The following is a 17,500-nucleotide window of genomic DNA, read 5'->3' on the forward strand; positions in this document are numbered from 1 at the left end:
CAAACGTGTGAATGTCGGGATTTTGGATTGTAAATTGAAGAACTCCATCAGACTTTTCTTTACGATTCAACCCATCTGAGCTAAATCTCACGCATTTCGAACAAATGTCCAGAAGTTCCGTGTCATTTTGCTGAAGTTTGTATTTTTTAAACCAAAGAAAAGTAAAAGTCATAGGAAACCTGAGGTTCTACACAATGCAACACTCAGGCCTCCTGAAGCCGCTGCTCCAGATTCTGTGTCCTTTCTATCAATAAATTAATTAATTTAAGACTTTTTCATGTTTCGAGTCTCACTGATGTTCGGATTTACGTTTCCATGGAAACAAGAATTACCCCCCACATCTCCCAAGTTTGATCCATTCGAGTCGGCACGCCCCACCAGCTCTCAAATGAAGTTTCCGGTCGAGAAGAGCGCCGCCACCTGGCGTCTGCAAAATACAGCGACCGATCGAAGGTCACCGAAACATTTCAGCGGGAGATCGAAGTCATAGATTGCATCCATATCCCAATAAAAGCAACATCACTCAATGAATTCGTATGGTTATAATACCATTTTTATGGGAGCCCTGCCTCAATTTCTGGCACTTTTAACTCATATTTTTTAATTTCGGACCACCGCTCCGTCTTCCGATCCGACAGAATTAACTGCGGCAGTTACCTTCTCTTACATTGCATTCTTTTGTGTTTTTCATGCCTGCGTTCCATCGTCCAAATAGTATTTTGTGGTTTGTTTCAACTTCCCCAACGAGAACCTCAATCTGTCTCGGTGAAATCGCTCTTCCCGCTCTCTTTGCCATGATTTCGGAAAGGAAAAAAGTCGATTGGAGGCGTTTCTGAATGCAATCGAGGGTAAATATGCATAAGCACTGCGTTTTGAACTGCGGGATTTATAAACAGAGATCACTGACAAGTGTGCGTATGACACGCGTTCGCACATTTGATAAGCACTGTACGGATGTTTGTGTACTTGCTCTGAATTGTTAGTCGTATGCAAGAACCCTTTTTACGCTCTTTCATAGTTAAAAAAAATAAATAAAAACTATCAACCAGATTTGAGATAATTTTCATCTTTTTATTAATATCAAAAGATTGAAAGGTCTATAAAATATTTCCATTTGAAATTTTGACAAGGAAGACCGAAGGAAGAACCCACACCGTCGCTCCTGTTCCGCCCAGGACAGAAAATACAATTCTTACAAAAATACTGTACAAAGAGCCGCTTTAAAAAAAAACAAAAAAAAACGGGACGCGGCGCCTCAGGCCGGCCACCGCCACGCGACGCCTCCCAAACACAATCATCTATAAATATGAAAAACAAGCGCCTCGATGTTGTGCGTCCGATGAAGTCAAATTAAAAAAAAAGAAAATAAATACATGAAACCAAAATATACAAAACGTAAAGCCTCGATTTTCTTCCCCGGCAGCTCGGCATCGGACAAATCAAGATTCTTGCCGATGGGCGGCGTGTTCGCCACGCTGCTGGTCAAAGTGGATCTGCTCCTCGGCGGGTTTACTCGTTGTTTTTAAATACGAAAGAGGGATAAAAAGAAACATATCGGGCTCGCGCTTCAAGTTAACGTGTAAATCAAAGTTTATTTCCACGGCTGATATTTCTGTCGATGAACGCTTCGGAACTCGGAGCAGCTGAATTTGGGAGAAGAAAAGAAAAAAAAAAAAAAAAACACGGGAGGAAAAATGAAGGGGCTGCAGTCCTTTCGGCTTCTAGGGATGCGATCCGGGGCGGCCGGTGATTCTTGGGATTCGTTTTAATTTGATTTCATAAAAATAATTTACTCCAATGATCCAAACCTCGCTCCGGTGAATAAACGGTGATTATTCTATAAAAAATACTGCTAAATGCTGTCGAAGTGGAACGGGGCTGCGGAGATTGATTAACTTCGTTCTCGGCGTTAAATGAAGATTGGATTACACGGTTTAAGCTCCGCCCCCTCCCCCCCCCCAGGTCGTCGCCGCATCGATCGTCAAAATACCTGAGTTTCCAACGTCCGCGAACTCAAGGGAACAAACGTTTCATCTGGATCGTCGACATGTTAAATAAGATTTTCGCCGGCGGACGCGTTGTGGGTCGCTCTGAACCTCAGAGGCGTTCAAGTGTCACTGGAGAAAAAGAAAAAGCAAAAAAAAAGTGGCATTAAAAAGCAAGAGAGAAGGCTTCAGAAACGAGTTCTGATGGAGGAAAAGCCTCGGCCCCCCGCGGAGGTCAGTCAGTCTCCATGGTCAGACACGAGGCGCCGCCCTGCTCCGCGTCTCTGCAGGAAGTGGCGTCGGAGGAGGAGGAGGAGGCGGGGCTTGTGTCCGGCGCCTGCAGGGTGGGTTTCCTGATCTTGTCTTGCCGGTGGTAGAACAGGACGTAGGCGGCGTTGGTCTGCGGGCGGCACCGGAGATTAGACACGGCAGCGTCACATTCGAGGATTTAACGAAGATGTTATCGTCGCGTGTCCTCACCACGATCTGGTCCTCCTGGGCGTAGGTCACCTTGCTGTCATCGAAGTAATACCACTGACCATTGTCTTTGTTGCAAGCGTAGCTGGTGTCTGCGGGAACACACACACACACACACACGGTCAGATGAGCGTCCTGACGAGGGGGCGGGGCTTCTTCTCGCAGGGTCTTACAGTGTCCGTCTCTCAGGCCGCCGTAGTGGTTGGACACAGCGATGAGGTCATAGCGGCTGGGAGGCTCCCCGCTGGGCAGGTTCTTCCGGAGGAGCCAACCGGAGAAGTCAAGGTTTCTATAGCAACGACGGAACACTTCATTTACTTATTCCACGCATGCTTGCGCATGTGACTTTGTGTGTGTGTGTGTGTGTGTGTGTGTAAGCGGGGACCCACCTGAGGGGGAACTCTACGATGCTGTCCAGCTTCTCCCTGGTGAACTTGGTGTAGGAGAACCTCTTCAGGTGGATGATCAGAACCTCGGGCAGAGACCAGAGGTCCAGCTTCTTGGTAGCCAGCTGGTGCTTCTTACACACAGGGCAGTACCTAAAAAAAAACACACACACACACACACACACACAGACAGTTAAAAGTGGAGTTTATGAGAACAGGAAGTGGGTTTCAGGTGGAACCACATCGAAAAGTGACAGAGAGAAAAACAGGGGGAACCACTGGTGTGTGTGTGTGTGTGTGTGTGTGTGTGTGTGTGTGTGTGTGTGCGCCCCACCATGGGTTCTCCTCCTCCAGTGTCTCCACGGTGGTGAAGAGCTCGATACACTCCTGCAGCTGCACGGTCATCTGCTGCTGAGGGATCTCCATGCTGGCGTGTTTGACGTATTTCTGCGCGACGAGACATGGTTGCGTCAGAGGAGGGAGGATGACGTCGTCAATCGCGATGTCACGACGTCAATTTTTGGAAAACTAATTTCCATAATATTTTTGAAATTTTAAATATTTAGATTCTGCGATGCCGGTGTCGGGCCGGCGGGAGGACGAGCGGCGTCGAGGTCGCGGCGACTTCAACTGACCTCGGCCTCGTTCTCATTGTAGAACCTCTTCTTCATGTCCGGGTCCCAGTCCAGGGCCACGTAGGGCTGGGCTGCACACACACACACATTAGAACACAAAGCTCTTAAGGGCTTCACACACACACACACACACACACCTTTCCTTTGGAAAGTTGTGTTTGGAGACTCACAGCTGAAGGAGACGGCGTTCCCTCCGTCCCCGGCTCCTCGCTCCGTCGTGCCGTTGGAATTCACCGCCTGGATGGTGAAGAGGCTCTTCTTCCTTTTGCGACACGGCCTCCTCTTCGCCGGCTGCTCGTCGGCCGGGGAGCCGGTGGAACACGCCTCCTCCTGCTTGTCCTCCTCCCGCTCCTCTTCGGCGGCGCCGCCGGGCCGCGGCTCGGCCCCGGCCTCCTGGTCGGCAGTCCTGAGCGCGTCGCTGCCTCCGCAGGGGGGCGCCGCTTGGCTCTGGGACCCGTTGCTGGCGCCGGAGTCGCCGTAGTGATTGAGGTTGGGGCGGAGCTCGGCCGGCGCCGCGGTGGGCGCGGCGGCGCCGGCCACCGATTGGCCGACGGCCGAATACTCGGCGCAGCAGGTCTCGGTGTAGGAGGGTCCGGCGCACTCACTGTCCTCCTGGTCCTCGTCTGACAGCAGAACCAGAAGAAGAAGGATGAAGGTCGTTGAGTATCAGACACCTGGAGCTGATCAGTTAACTGATAGATCAATAGATCGTCAATAGATACCGTCACTGATGCCGTTGGTCTGAGTCTTGTACAGGTCCTCTTCGTCATCATCGTCCTCCTCTTCTTCCTCCAGCTCCTCAGAGGGGTCCGGAAGTCGCACATAGCGCCTGAACACACACACGCACACACATATACAAACAAACATGCACAGAGGTTAGGGCTCTTTTAACATCATCCAAAGTCATCGATAATGCAACTGCGGACCATAATAAACGATCAAATATTTTTTTGTGTGTGTGTGTGTGTGTGAGAGACTCACGCCAGCCTCTGCAGGAACAGGTTATACAGCGCCTCCCGGCTGCAGCTGCTCCGCGGCACGTCGAGCAGCAGCGGGTGTCCGAACAGCGAGGTGCTGCCGGAGCCGTAGTCCGAGTAGAGCGAGCGCTCCCTCAGGTAGAGCGCCAGCAGCACCGGCTCCCCCTGCTGGCTGCCCTGAGCGCCGCGCTCGTACCTGCGGACGGGAGGCGGGGGTCAGTGTCGCCGGCGGACGGACGGTGGCGGCGACACGGCGGGTCGCTTTTCTTACACGAAGATGTCGTCTCGGTCCAGGATGCAGCTCAGAGACTCCTCGGCACTGTAGATCTTATAGAAGCGGTGGTTGAAGACGTCAGCGACCACCATCTGTGCACACACGCGATCAATTATTGAATGATGATTATGGTCTTCCTTTGCATTCAATTTTGTTTGTTTTGATCGGCGAAACCCTTCATGTTCACACACACACACACACACGCAGGCGCACATGCACACTGACCTGAGCGGCGGGCACGTCGGTGGCCTCAGACAGAGCTAAGCAGAGGTCGGAAACTCTTCCCGCCTTGGGGACGGTGACGCGGTGCTGCGTTCAGGGACACACAGGATGCAGGGTTGACTTTACATCGCGGACCAGAGACTTTCTGCGCGTTTGAATCCAGTTTCCCTTCATTGGAATCTAGAACCCGCTTGATTTAATGATGGTCCTGATCGCAACCAGGACCGGCCCCTTCCTCGCGCCGTCGGGGATGAAATCAAGGACGGGTTCACGGCGAGCGTACCTGCACGGGTTTGGCGTAGGGATCCAGGGAGACGAAGAACACCTCCATCACGCGTTCCTTGCTGACGGGCAGCGGCACGCTTAGGTAGCAGAAGGGGTCGAAGGTCACGGAGACCTTGCGGCACTCGGGGCAAATGAGCGTGGACTTGAAGAGGCCGTGGAACGTGTCGACGATGACAGAGTCGTTCCGCCGCCGGTGGTTACGCCACGCCTCCTCCGCCACCTCCTGGAGCGGCAGGCGGAAACCAGGCGGTCACGCGGGGCGTTGGATGGGAGCATAACGTGGCGGCGGGCGCTCACCTGGTCGGGACGTCCGTCGGCGTCGCGCAACTCGATGTACTCCTTGTTTTTGACGCGGTTCAGGTCCTCGTGCAGCCCGTCCAGCAGGAAGGACAGCAGCTCCTGACTGTCGTGCTGCTGGTACCCCAGGAACTGAGATGCAAAGTGACCCACCTTCGTCTGCACACACACACACACACACACACATGCAGAAAATGAAAATAAACACAACTACAGCTGCCTTTATTTCCAAAGGCCAGGGACTAACCAATGTGGCGGTTGCAAAAATCTCGCCAGGTAAACACAGACAGGAAGAAGCGAAGGCGGTACCTTGAAGACGCGCGGCACAACAGAGTAATGTCGGCCCGACCACATCTGCTTGATGACGTCGGCGTAGGCCTCGGCGATTTCCCCCTTCATGCCCAGAGGGTTGGTGAAGTTCAGCTCCTCCAGGTAGGAGCTCTGCAGGAAGTACTCCGTCAGAGGAGGCGTGTTACTGAGACACTGCACACACATGGGAGAGGGGGAGGAAGGTGATCGGTCAGCTGATAAATAACCACATCAACTCGCCATTGTACATCAGCGGGTTGTTGTTGTGTGTGTGTGTGCATTTTCGGGTGTGTCGGACCTGCAGGGCGGAGTTCATGAAGCAGGTGTTGCCCAGGTTGGTGAGCCCGCAGACGCCTGGTTGTCCCCGGTACGAGTCCTGCTCCTCCACCGCGCTCCTCCTGAAAGCAGGCGGGTCAGCGGCTCCGTCGCTCGGCAACCAGTAAATTACAGATAGACGAGAACGGCCAGATGCAGCTTTAAAAGCAATAATGTGCACCTCCGGGGGAAATGCCAGCGCCGAAAAGACCCGGTTAATTAAATGAATTGCACTTTTTAGTTGCAATCGATATGTGCAATTTATATTTTAATTTTTAAAAATCCAATTACAAATAAATAATTAATATATTACTATAATCATTATATTCTTTTAAGTTATAAAAAAAAAAAAAAAAAAAAAATTGGACTATGAAGTTCTTTGAATTTTTTTTTTTTCAAGAAAACCATGTGAATTAGCTTTTCTGGACACCAGGTGTGGGGATCCTGCCGGGGGGTGTGGACTTAGTGTGTGAAGAGTGTGTTATTATTATAGGGATATTATTATAGGGATAGGACGGGGCTGCGGGTCTCTCATCTGACTTTCACTTTTGTTTTCCAGTAAAACAATCAAGCTGCTTGGAGTGACGTCACTGTCAGCCAGCCAGAGTGGGGGGGGCAAAGAAACTATCAACAATTACAATAGATGAAGGAGATTAAGACCTGGACTACGGTCTTACATGATCTGAGGTCTGGAGCTTGGCCATGTGCCGTCGGCATTCCTAGTCTCCATGATCACCGTCTGACACACACAGACAGACACACACACAAACCGGTAGTAACATGTTACAATTAGGTAGTTGTTTGACAGAAGGGTGTTGAGAGACACACCCTGACGGGAAGCCTGGTGAGGAGAAATGTCGGAGTGTGACGTCCCAGCGAGGTGGGCGTGGCCTCACCATGCCGGAGCTCAGACACGCGTCCAGCACGGTCATGTGGACGTTTCTGAGACGCTCGCAGCTGCTGTCCGAACTCTTCATCCATAGACGGCACTCTGAACCCGGGGGCACAGAGAAGCAGCGACAAATGGCTGCCTGGACGGACTCTAAAAATACACACACACACACAAAGAGGGCGACTCTTATTCACCTGAAAAGTGCCCTACTTTGTAATCTCGGATTATCTGAGGTTCCGATGATTCGGTGATACGAATCTCGGAGGATCCACCTGTTTTTCCTTCAGGTGCCCTGCTGCGTTCAAGGACGCAGTTGGGGAAAAAAAAAAAGGGAAAAACCTCCATCAGAAGAACTCAGATGGAGCCAGATCATTGATGATTACACATTCGCATACAACATGTTGCTATGGAAATCATGCCGTCGCAGTGAGATCGCGCCAGAGGTCAAAGGTCAAGCACTCACGGACGCTGTCGGTGCGGCTGAACTGAGCTGTGCTGATGTTCTCCATGTTGCTATGGAGACAGAGAAAGATCTCCACGGGGTAAACCTCCACCTTTAGAGTGCTGGGAAGGTCGACCACCTGCAACACACGCGCACACAGAGTCCTTCAGTCGGTGATCCACTGCTGCCATGCAGCTGATTGGCTGTTGAGTCCAGCCTATGTTGCCGTGGTTACCTTGCGCTCCAGCGGCGGCTGGTCCTCCACCAGGCCGTACCAGGACAGCAGTTTGTGCCAAACCTCGGCCGGGACCAACATGAAGTCCTCGTTCTCCACCAGACGCTCCTTCAGATGGTACGAGTCCAGATCTGAAAACAGGCACAGACGCGCCTTTCAGCTCCGACTCAACCCATCATTTTCAGAACATAATTTATCTCCGAGGAGAGAAAATAACTTAAAAAAGCATGATTACGTATCATGTCTAAATATTTAAAAAATAGCCTATGAAAAGACCCTTTTGTGGACAGCTGCTGTCGGACGCTTTAGTGGTAATTAATACCATCAGGCAATCTATGTTTTCATCAGGTGTTTCCATGATGATCCAGAATTTTCTTTGTGAAACAGTTAGTTTATTTGAGCCAATGCACATCTTTTCCATGCACAGGGCAAAAAGGGTGGAATAAACACAAAAAATTAAAAAAAACACGACTCTCGGCCGGCCGATCCAGAGTTTTCACTGACCCTCAAATAGCTCGGTGTTGTCGATCTGACCGGGGAAGGACGAGGAGTTCTGGTCACCGCTCTCCACAAACTCCTTCCATTGTTCAAACCAGCGGTGCTCCACCACGTACCTGCACGCACACACATACACACATAGTTATGTTGGATTATTTGTGAATCTGTATTCCAGTTTTTCCAAAAGTCCCTTGTCAGGGGAGGGATCGGCTGAATATTGAGTCTGTGATCATTTCTCTGATTTGATCCCATGGACTGAAGCTTGGCGTTGATTGGTTACACTTGCTCAGCCTGGCGTGTCTGAGCATCCTGTAACCAGTGGGGGTGCTGACAGGAACACGGATGCTTTTTGTGACTCTCACGATTCTTTTTCAGTCCTCAAAATCACAGGGAAATATGAACTCCGGCAAAGTCAGGGAAAATGGGCCGTTTTGAGAAAAATGATACGGAGAAATTCATATTTAGTTGGCTGACGCAAGGAAACAATCCCTCCAAAGGCTGCGCCGGCATCGACTCTGGGTCAGGAAGGGCGGCAAGTGTCGCGGCAACGAGGCGGGTGGCTGTTGCGCGGCGCAGAAGAATTCTGGCGTGTGATGTCAGACAGGGATATTGCTGTGAAACTGTGTGACATCATGGCCCAGTCTTGCACCGGGTCTTAGTGACATTACAGAAGCAAACGCTCCCTTTGGTGGTGTCAGCTTTGTTTACACGTTCTCCCGATCATGACAAATCTGTTTGTGTATTTATTTTCCCAACTTCTGTGCTGTCTGTGATTAAATCTGGGCCAAGAATCACAACTCATCACATAGAGAGGCACAAATATTTATCAGCGACAAGTCTTGACCTCTGGAAGGACACAAACTGTCTGCGTGACATGAAGTCGAGATCGGTAAAATAAAAGCCCCAAGTTTGACACAGAAATTAAAACCTCACTGACAACGATACAAAACTCTGTGTGACATCATGCCAACTGACACCAAATCCCAAAGTCTGGACACACACACACACACACACACACACACACACACATATATATGTATACAATGGTTTTCCATCCCTTGCTGTTCAGCTCCATGCAACTATGATGCCCTGATTTTTTTTTCCTCCCTCTGCTGCACCCTCAAACTCATGATTCTTTCATCACTGTCTGCCGGGGAACCACTTTGCTTCCATTTGGTCTCCAGCACCTTATGAAATAAATATATACCTGCTTCCTCTGTAGCTTTGTATTTTTTGGAGGGGGTAGGGGCTGTTTTTTGCCTCCTAAATTTTCTACTCCCCTCACCGTGTCATTTCAATCGTAGCCCACTAATGTTGAGCCAAAAAAAAATAAACAATCAGATAAAAATATCACTGAACGTCAAGTTATGTGTCTGTGATTTATTTTGATGATCGGAATTTTCCCACTACACCAAACACTGGAATAAATAAGCTACAGTTTGTGCCATCAAGGTACATATGTGATCACAAGTGCTGCGGACCAGCACAGATCCAATGCCTTTTTGTTGTTGTTTATCTGACTTTCTAATTGATTTTCTTTCTTGATTATTACCAACATTTTAGGACTATTATGGGCGTTTTGACAGACCTGTCTTTTTGAGTGTGTGTCTTATAACCTCCAGTCTGACAGAAACCCAGTGATGGACGTGCACGGAGGGAAAAGAAAGCTAAGTGAAGTCGCAGCTGATGCACCTGAAACCCGAAAACAAAAAGTAGAACCGTGAACGTCACACTCGCAGGCTAGCATTAGCAGCGGTGGGCTAACGGCTCCACTTTAAACGGCTGAACCGGAGGAAGGCGGGGGCGGCTGACAACCGCGGCCACGCAGGTACGTGACTCCCCCGCACCCAAGTGGAGGGCAACTCCCACCCTCCCGAGTTTCACGGCGAAAATGTAAACAACCGCCGGGTTAGCTGCGGGATGCTAGCGGTTAGCGCAGTGGCGGTTAGCGGCGAGAGCGGCGAACACTCACCAGCTGTCCCCGGCGCGAAGCTCACATTCCCGCAGCAGACACTCGATCTCCCGCCGCTGAGTCTCCAGGCCTGGTGGCTCCGTGGTGGAACAGCGGCTGTTGGCCGTCATCGTGCCGATTAAACAGTCATCGAACGGCTGAAGGGATAGAATAGTGCCAGGAAACGACGCGCAGAAACGAAACACCGGACCGCTCAAGCGACCGACGGGAAGCGACACAGAAGCTGTGTGTTTGCGGAAGAAGGAAGTGGAATGACGACTTCCGGGATCAACATCCGACGATCCTAGCTTTGTCCACTAGGCGGAGCTCTGTATGCTAAATCCATACAGGAGTTACATTAAGATCTATTTCAGATTAATTTCACCAATTTAAATTGTATTACATTTTCAACGGAATTTAGAGTTTGGATTTAGGAGATGCATAATTACAATGAATTCATTGTGATATAGTTCAAATCCTCTGTTCATCAAGTTGTCCAATTACGGGCAAAATCCAGGGAATCAATTTTTGTTGTTTGTCGCAAAAGTTGAATTTGGTTTCTTATAACGCATGGATATTTTTGATTTTCTGTATGCTTTCGATTGGATTAATTTATCTACTTGTAAGTAGTGTCCTGTCCTCCCCTTGAACCATCTGGTTGCTATAATACAGTTTCTTTTTATTTTTTTATTCCTTCTACCCAGTAGCCTCTTTATACATTTTGTGCTGTTTTGCATCATTGGAACCAAATGTATATATGCAATGTGAATTAGTGGGTCTCCTGCTGGTCATCAAAAGAATGCAGGTTAAATGCAGCCAACTTTTTATGCAGAATGAGGCACTATAATAATAACCCTGATAATCAAAAATACTGAGGGCTTAAATCTAATTTTTTTGTACATTATAATTTATATTATGTAGGCTGTAAATATGGACATCCTGTAAATACTGTTTATATCGCTCTGCAGTGCTCTGAACTATTTAGATCTGGCTGCAATAGTATGCTAATTATCTGTTCATTACTACTTCTTTGGCTTCGATGTGGACAGCAAAATAAGAATTGCATTGTACAGAGATAAACGTTTCCAGACTACATATAACAATAGACACTTTGAATCTTGAATATCCTTTTTTAATTATGTAATTGCTTTGCCGAAGCCTCTGACCGTTTTGAGTTGCTGGTGTACAATGAATGTTATACCAAAAAATACAGAGAAAAATCAGCTCACTGCAAGAGAAATAATAGTTTTTTTTAAGAGTTGATCAACTTTATTGTGAGCAAATAAGAGGAAATGTGCTAAAATTGTATACTGTAATTCTTGAATTTCTTCACTTGAGGACGTTTCACCCCTCTTCCGAGAGGCTTCTTCAGTTCATAAATTTTTGCAGCAACTGAAGAATTGGAGAAGCCTCTCGAACGAGGGATGAAACATCTTCAAGTGAAGAAATTCAAGTCCAGTTGCCACAACAAGGAGATTTCAACAAGAATTCACCATGACCAGGGTGACTGAGAACCTCCACATGCACTGTAATACTACTTCTCAGGTTGAAAATGTTTGAATAATTTAATTTAATTTAATTTAATTTAATTTAATATCAGGTAGACGCTAGAGGAGTCTGAATGCAAGAACAAAGAGACTTGCAAAATATATTTTTCCACAGGCTGTAAGACTCCTAAACCTGAACCCCGACTGACTGCAAACACTCAACAAGAGCCGCTTTACTCCTTTACCCCTCTTTAATTTATAGTCAATATTCCTTTCTCTTGGTTAGTATCTATTACTTACTTAAGTGATTACTGTTGTGTGTTGTCCTGCTGACTAATGTTATTGTCTAGTGTTATATATAAATAATTGTATTTCATTTTTTTAAGACGGCGCTGGAAGACAGCTGTCAGACATACGAGTTTCTGGTATCTTTTACTCTACCTCTTTATTTTCTTCAGTTATTATCTACCTGTTTTAAGGAATTACCCCAATGGAGGTCAGTAAAGTCAGTAAAGTTTATGTTATCTTATTGGAAGGTTATTGTCTCTGTTGGTGTTCATCTGGCTTTAAAAGAGTGTAAGAAAGGAAGAATTCTATTGAACTGAGTGAATCGCCATATTTATATCGTTCATGACAATAAACATCTTGAAGTTTGACTATTCTGGGTTGTCGACTCAAGTATCGCGAGGTTTTGTCACGTTGTTCTCGGCCAAACATTGTTATTGTTTCACTGTTCTTTCGACCAATCAGAACGATCCTTACTGATTTACCGAGAGGGAAAAAAGTTGCTCGCATGCTTCGCGCGCTGACAGACTAGCCATCATGGAGGCAGAGATGACGGACGTCGCTAGTGAGCTGACGCCGGCGGAAAGCAGCCAGAGGACGGACGCGGGGCCCAGCGAGACCTCGGAGAAACCCGCCGGTGCCTACGAGCTGCCGTGGGTGGAGAAGTACCGGCCGCTGCGGCTTAACGATATCGTCGGCAACGAGGACACGGTGAGCCGGCTGGAGGTGTTCGCCCGGGAGGGAAACGTCCCCAACATCATCATCTCAGGTCAGGAGGTTCACCGTGCGGTAACACAGCTTATAAAACAATATTACTTGAAAAAATAAAATAAAAACAACTAAACAATTAACTGCGGGTGTGAAAGTTGGCTCAGGTTTTTACCCGAGACGTCACTTGAAGATAAAGAACAGAACCAGGAGCTAAAACTGACGTCTGTGGAATCAGATCACTAGCTGATATTCTGAAGTGTCTAGGAAAAGCTCGCCAGACCTTTGGGTTGAAAAATGTCAAATTACCGATTCGGTAACGTGGTTCGATGACATTTATGTTAATTGTCAGTGTATCACTGTCCTAATATCGTGACGCTTTCCGTGTGGCTTTGGACAGATCGAACATATTCGTTTGTTGTTGGCGTTAAATCTCGCGAGATTAGTGGAAAACGAGACTGGATTATTTCATCATTTCAAATAGATTTTCAAGTACTTTCTTAACATTGAGCTGTGTGTAAGCTATTGCTTTGCTAAACGGATCTAGGTTATTTTATCAATATACATTTCAACTATTCTCTCCATCCTTGTCCAGGACCCCCAGGTACGGGAAAGACCACCAGCATCCTGTGTCTGGCTCGGGCCCTGCTGGGCGCATCCATGAAGGACGCCGTGCTGGAGCTCAACGCCTCCAACGACCGGTAAGATTCATCCCAATGCGCCGTGGCGTCAGATGGCAGAAGTAGGCGTTGTTGACATGTCGTTGCGTCTGCAGAGGAATCGACGTGGTTCGGAACAAGATCAAGATGTTTGCACAGCAGAAAGTGACGCTGCCCAAAGGACGACACAAGATCATCATTCTGGATGAAGCCGACAGGTGAGGCCTTTTTTCCCCATGAAAATCTTCCTAATTTCCCTTTTACAAGGTGGAAAATATACAAGACAAATTGATGAGAAATCAATGAAATGGTTACCGTTAAGTATATGAAAATTGTGAGTGAAATCAAGCTAAAATGAAGGCAGGTATAGAAAAAGAATGCGATATTAAATATTCCAATGTTCTTTTGCTAGCATGACGGACGGTGCCCAGCAGGCTCTTAGGAGGATCATGGAGATCTACTCCAAGACCACACGCTTTGCTCTGGCCTGCAACGCCTCAGACAAGATCATAGAGCCCATCCAGTCACGCTGCGCCGTCCTGAGATACTCCAAGCTGACAGATGGACAGATCCTGGCCCGCCTGCAGGACGTGGTGGAGAAGGAGCAGCTGGTGGTGTCAGACGATGGGCTGGAGGCCATCATCTTCACCGCCCAGGGAGACATGAGACAGGTGAGGGTGGGACCGGCACCGTGCTTGCGTGTGTGTTTTTTCGTTTTCTGAGTTTCCTTATCTCTTCAGGCCCTGAACAACCTCCAGTCCACCAACTCGGGCTTTGGCTTAATCAACAGCGAGAACGTATTCAAAGTGTGCGATGAGCCACACCCCTTGCTGGTCAAGAGCATGCTGGGACACTGTGTGGAGGGAAACGTGACGGAAGCGTATCGGGTGGTGGAGCAGCTGTGGGCACTAGGATACTCGCCTGAAGACATCATCGGGAACATCTTCAGGGTCTGTAAGACCTACCAGATGGCCGAGTATCTCAAGCTGGAGTTCATCAAGGTCAGCAAGCTGTCATCTGTTGTTCTTCCTCCAGCTAGTTTCTGAGTGCAACAAAACAACATCCACTTGTAAAGAAATGAACAGAAATAAAAAAAAAGGAAAAAGACACAATATCAAAATTACCTACAAAGTGTTTTTCTGTATCCAGTCTTGGTTGCATACCATTAACAAACACCACCAAAAAGAGAACGTCTCCAATGGTCAAACATCTTGAACAGAATCAGACTCCTCACTTGTCTGTTATTGTCGCCTCCCCCCTTGCAGGAGATCGGTTACACTCACATGCGGGTTGCCGATGGCGTGAACTCGCTGCTGCAGATGGCAGGTCTGCTGGCTCGGCTCTGCAGCAAGACGGCGACCCCTGCTGCCAGCTGACGGCGCCACTGGACGCCTACCCTGCCGTACCATCTGAAGCGAACCATCAGATCATTTGATCCGAAGGTTGGAGCCGATTGTCCGTTTGAAATCCTGTAAAGTTTGTAGTAAAATGTTTTTGTGATGAACATTTTTGTCCAGTCAGTGAATTTCACTTTGAGGTTCAAAAATGTCTATATGCCAAGTTTGACAGAGAAATCTTTAACCAAAAATTTTAGTAACTCATAGCGAGTTATGAGTTTTAGTAACTCATAACTCATAAGTCATGACATAAAATCAAGTGTTAATTGCAAAATTTGAAATTGTCAAATTTATCTGTAACTCTTGAGTAGTGTCACCGGAAAGCAAAAAAAAAAAAAAAAGAAAAGAAAATCCTCCAAATTTCAGCAAAAGTGAATAGTTTGTATGCCAAGGCAAACTTCATGAAAGAGAGCTTAACGGGATGGGAAAATTGGGAACTTCACATCAAGTGAAGTATTTCCAAAGGATTAGCTATCAACGTTATCTTCATTTTCCTTTTCAAAAACTACTTGGAAAGAAAAAAGAAAAAAGTCACCTTGAAATAAAAGTCAAAGGTTGTTTTATGTATCTCAGATAAGCTTTATTTCGTTACAAACATTATTTAAATTAAATAGAACAACATCCAGTGAATATAATCCTCAGTAACAGGTGACCATCAGTCTCAGTACAAACTTAAGTAAATAAATAAAGAAAACCAATGGTAGTACCTCTTAACTAGGTTTGGAGAGGTAGTTCTGTCTGAGCAACAGAACCTCAGCAGAGGAAAGAGCCTTCAAAGAAACGGAGTGTAAGGTTCTCAAAATATTTCCTGTCCTGGAAGCTGCTATTTTTTCTTGTTCCAGGAGGGGGCAGTGTCACACCAAACATGCAGCAACATAGCAGTGCGGAGCCTTAGAAAAATAAATCATGATTTTCCAGTCTCGTCGGCCCGACACGCCTCCTTTGTCAAAGTTCCCTCATCCGGTTGGGGCTTCACCAGACCGATCGGTGACAATGAGCAGCCTGGAACAATCTCACAAGACTTTTAACCACTGCACGGTTTTCATGCCAAACACTCTGCGACGAGCATGCAGTCGACACGTCAAGTCCACGTGACAATTATCACTACTGAGAGCTGGAGGGGCTGAAGGTTTGACCCTGAAATCCTGTTTAAAGAAACATTTCACCCTGAAACCGTGGCTTTGGAGCCGAAACAGTTGAGAGGAAGATTCATTTTCCAAAATCAGATGTCCTAATGCCTCACTCTGGACAAACACTTTTGGCAAACCTGGCCAAATAGCCAAAACCGTGGGTGAAATATTTCTTTAAACCAACAAGAAAGAACGGTAAATAGATTCACCAGCACCTACAACAGTCAGAAAAAATAATCAAGCCGAGGATAATAATACAGTTGAGGAATGAGGGATGACGAAGAAAGCTGGAGGGCGAGAGTACAACGTGGAGATAAGAACCAGCTGTTACCATGGCAACCAGAGCGCAGCACAGACCCAGAGCTGGTACTGAAACCAGCGTGCGTTCGTCTGGTTGAAAAAAGGAGTGTGACTTTTTTTTTTTTTTTTCAGGAAGAACTTTCACGACAAAATGACTGTAGAAATGTTTCGTGCTTAGGAGGAGCTCGTGTGTGTTTGTGTGTGTTGTGTGCGCATTTCTATGCAGTCATCTCCAAGGTGTGTGTCACTGTGTGTTCGGGGCCGCTGACCCCGGCGCCTTCTGGCAGGGTGTTGGTGGCACTGCGGTTCCGGACGCCGTCTGAGGAGCCAACGCTGGAGGCCGAGTGAGTCCGTGAGCGGACAAGCCGGGTCATTCCAGCTGTGGGCACTAGGTGGAGGCACAAGCACAGACGCGCTGTTAATACGGGGGCGTGAACAGGGCAGAGTGGATGGAGGTGTGGGTTGATTGGAATCAGACCAAACCTGAAGTGGAATTTTGTCTCAGGTTTAAAACATAAAATAAACCTGTGGATATTTTGAGACAAAGCATGTGGTTCAGAAAAACCACTTGGTGTATTTGGTGGTTATGATAGGATCAGGGAGGTCGAACGCCAGAATGGATGTACGAAAAAAAAAAAAAAAGGGGGATGAAGGCAGGGTAGGTCAGGCTCGACAATGTCTTCCTGTTTGGTCTGAGCGCGACAAACTCATTTCAGTCATCATTGCGTTCACACCGCGAATCACATGACCGAACCATGAAGACAGGAGCTGCCGGCTGCCGTGATGTGAAATATAACAAATAAGGATTTAACTGGAATTAACAGGAAAATATTCAACTGTTTCCATCCAGTGAAGCCATGGGGGTTTTGTGATGGTGGCAGAAAATGTAGCTCCCTCACACACACACACACACACACACACACGCGCGCGCGCACGCATTGTGTACGTAACGTGAGGGGAGCTGAAATGACTTGACATGCAGCGCCACCTGCTGGTCACCTTCACTGCAGAGGAAGGAAATCTGATCATCCTGAGCATGCAGATGCAAAAAGACCAACATGGAGGAGGACGAGTGATAACGGACAGGTGGAAGAGAGGGGGAGGGGCCGAGGAAATCCTGATACCTGATTGGCTGCTCAGGCGGTTTAACACAATATGAGGGACTAAAGAAACGGGGACAGGAGAGGGAGTGAGAGAAGAGAACAAACAGGACAAGTGAGAAAGGGTTGGACTTGAGTTCTCACACACACACACACACACACACAAAAAAAACTTCCTTGTGTGCATGTTGAGGAAATCCAAAGCTCAAGCTAAGTGGTACTTACAGTCAGTGGCGCAGGGCTGTTAGCACACG

At 47.6% G+C, this 17,500-nt stretch overlaps 4 protein-coding genes across 9 annotated transcripts in view; 2 read left to right on the forward strand and 2 right to left on the reverse strand.

The window, feature by feature from the left end:
* The window catches only part of LOC147226978 (ER membrane protein complex subunit 3), a 6,212-nt gene extending 5,944 nt beyond the window's left edge, over nucleotides 1-268 (forward strand). For both annotated transcript variants that reach the window (XM_086159686.1, XM_086159687.1), the window contains exon 9: nucleotides 1-268. This exon is cut by the window's left edge and continues 435 nt beyond it. The gene's annotated coding sequence lies outside the window, so the exon portion shown is untranslated.
* Nucleotides 269-1,049: 781 nt separating this feature from the next.
* Nucleotides 1,050-10,430, reverse strand: usp11 (ubiquitin specific peptidase 11). The gene is made up of 21 exons (XM_086159685.1): nucleotides 10,202-10,430; nucleotides 8,236-8,345; nucleotides 7,732-7,862; nucleotides 7,518-7,635; nucleotides 7,059-7,204; nucleotides 6,840-6,901; nucleotides 6,146-6,245; nucleotides 5,848-6,021; nucleotides 5,539-5,697; nucleotides 5,240-5,464; nucleotides 4,960-5,043; nucleotides 4,732-4,826; nucleotides 4,465-4,656; nucleotides 4,206-4,312; nucleotides 3,654-4,106; nucleotides 3,484-3,554; nucleotides 3,183-3,295; nucleotides 2,852-3,001; nucleotides 2,636-2,751; nucleotides 2,466-2,554; nucleotides 1,050-2,385 (listed from the first exon to the last, which is right to left on the reverse strand). Exons 1-21 carry the CDS (start codon nucleotides 10,309-10,311, stop codon nucleotides 2,221-2,223), a joined length of 2,970 nt encoding a protein of 989 aa, XP_086015811.1. The 5' UTR covers nucleotides 10,312-10,430; the 3' UTR covers nucleotides 1,050-2,220.
* Nucleotides 10,431-12,430: 2,000 nt separating this feature from the next.
* rfc2 (replication factor C (activator 1) 2) lies at nucleotides 12,431-14,823 on the forward strand. Its single transcript, XM_086158860.1, has 6 exons — nucleotides 12,431-12,721; nucleotides 13,256-13,361; nucleotides 13,436-13,537; nucleotides 13,732-13,990; nucleotides 14,060-14,320; nucleotides 14,585-14,823. The coding sequence occupies exons 1-6, from the start codon at nucleotides 12,490-12,492 to the stop codon at nucleotides 14,693-14,695; spliced, it is 1,071 nt and encodes a 356-aa protein (XP_086014986.1). The 5' UTR covers nucleotides 12,431-12,489; the 3' UTR covers nucleotides 14,696-14,823.
* A 451-nt stretch (nucleotides 14,824-15,274) lies between these two features.
* LOC147226981 (protein NDRG3-like) overlaps nucleotides 15,275-17,500 on the reverse strand; it is a 14,665-nt gene continuing 12,439 nt past the window's right edge. For 3 of the 5 annotated variants that reach the window (XM_086158854.1, XM_086158855.1, XM_086158857.1), the window contains 2 exons: nucleotides 17,271-17,309; nucleotides 15,275-16,534 (listed from right to left, as the gene is read on the reverse strand). In XM_086158854.1, the coding sequence (XP_086014980.1) occupies nucleotides 16,365-16,534; nucleotides 17,271-17,309 (209 nt within the window). In that variant the 3' untranslated portion in view covers nucleotides 15,275-16,364. The remainder of the gene's footprint in view (nucleotides 16,535-17,270; nucleotides 17,310-17,500) is intronic. The other 2 variants (XM_086158856.1, XM_086158858.1) reach the window with 1 other exon arrangement.

Source organism: Fistularia commersonii, chromosome 14, assembly GCF_037954325.1.
Source record: "Fistularia commersonii isolate RoL2024-O1a breed Wild chromosome 14, RoL_Fcom_v1.0, whole genome shotgun sequence".
NCBI lineage: Eukaryota > Metazoa > Chordata > Actinopteri > Syngnathiformes > Fistulariidae > Fistularia > Fistularia commersonii.

Excerpts from the sequence above, each read along its gene's own strand:
- usp11 (XM_086159685.1), bottom strand. The coding sequence starts at position 10,311 with ATGACGGCCAACAGCCGCTGTTCCACCACGGAGCCACCAGGCCTGGAG. Across the intron at positions 4,827-4,959 it reads CCGACGTGCCCGCCGCTCAG|ATGGTGGTCGCTGACGTCTT; the intron begins GTCAGTGTGCAT and ends GTGTGTGCACAG. Across the intron at positions 4,107-4,205 it reads GACCAACGGCATCAGTGACG|ACGAGGACCAGGAGGACAGT; the intron begins GTATCTATTGAC and ends TTCTGCTGTCAG.
- rfc2 (XM_086158860.1), top strand. The coding sequence starts at position 12,490 with ATGGAGGCAGAGATGACGGACGTCGCTAGTGAGCTGACGCCGGCGGAA. Across the intron at positions 13,538-13,731 it reads ATTCTGGATGAAGCCGACAG|CATGACGGACGGTGCCCAGC; the intron begins GTGAGGCCTTTT and ends TTCTTTTGCTAG. Across the intron at positions 13,991-14,059 it reads CCCAGGGAGACATGAGACAG|GCCCTGAACAACCTCCAGTC; the intron begins GTGAGGGTGGGA and ends TTATCTCTTCAG.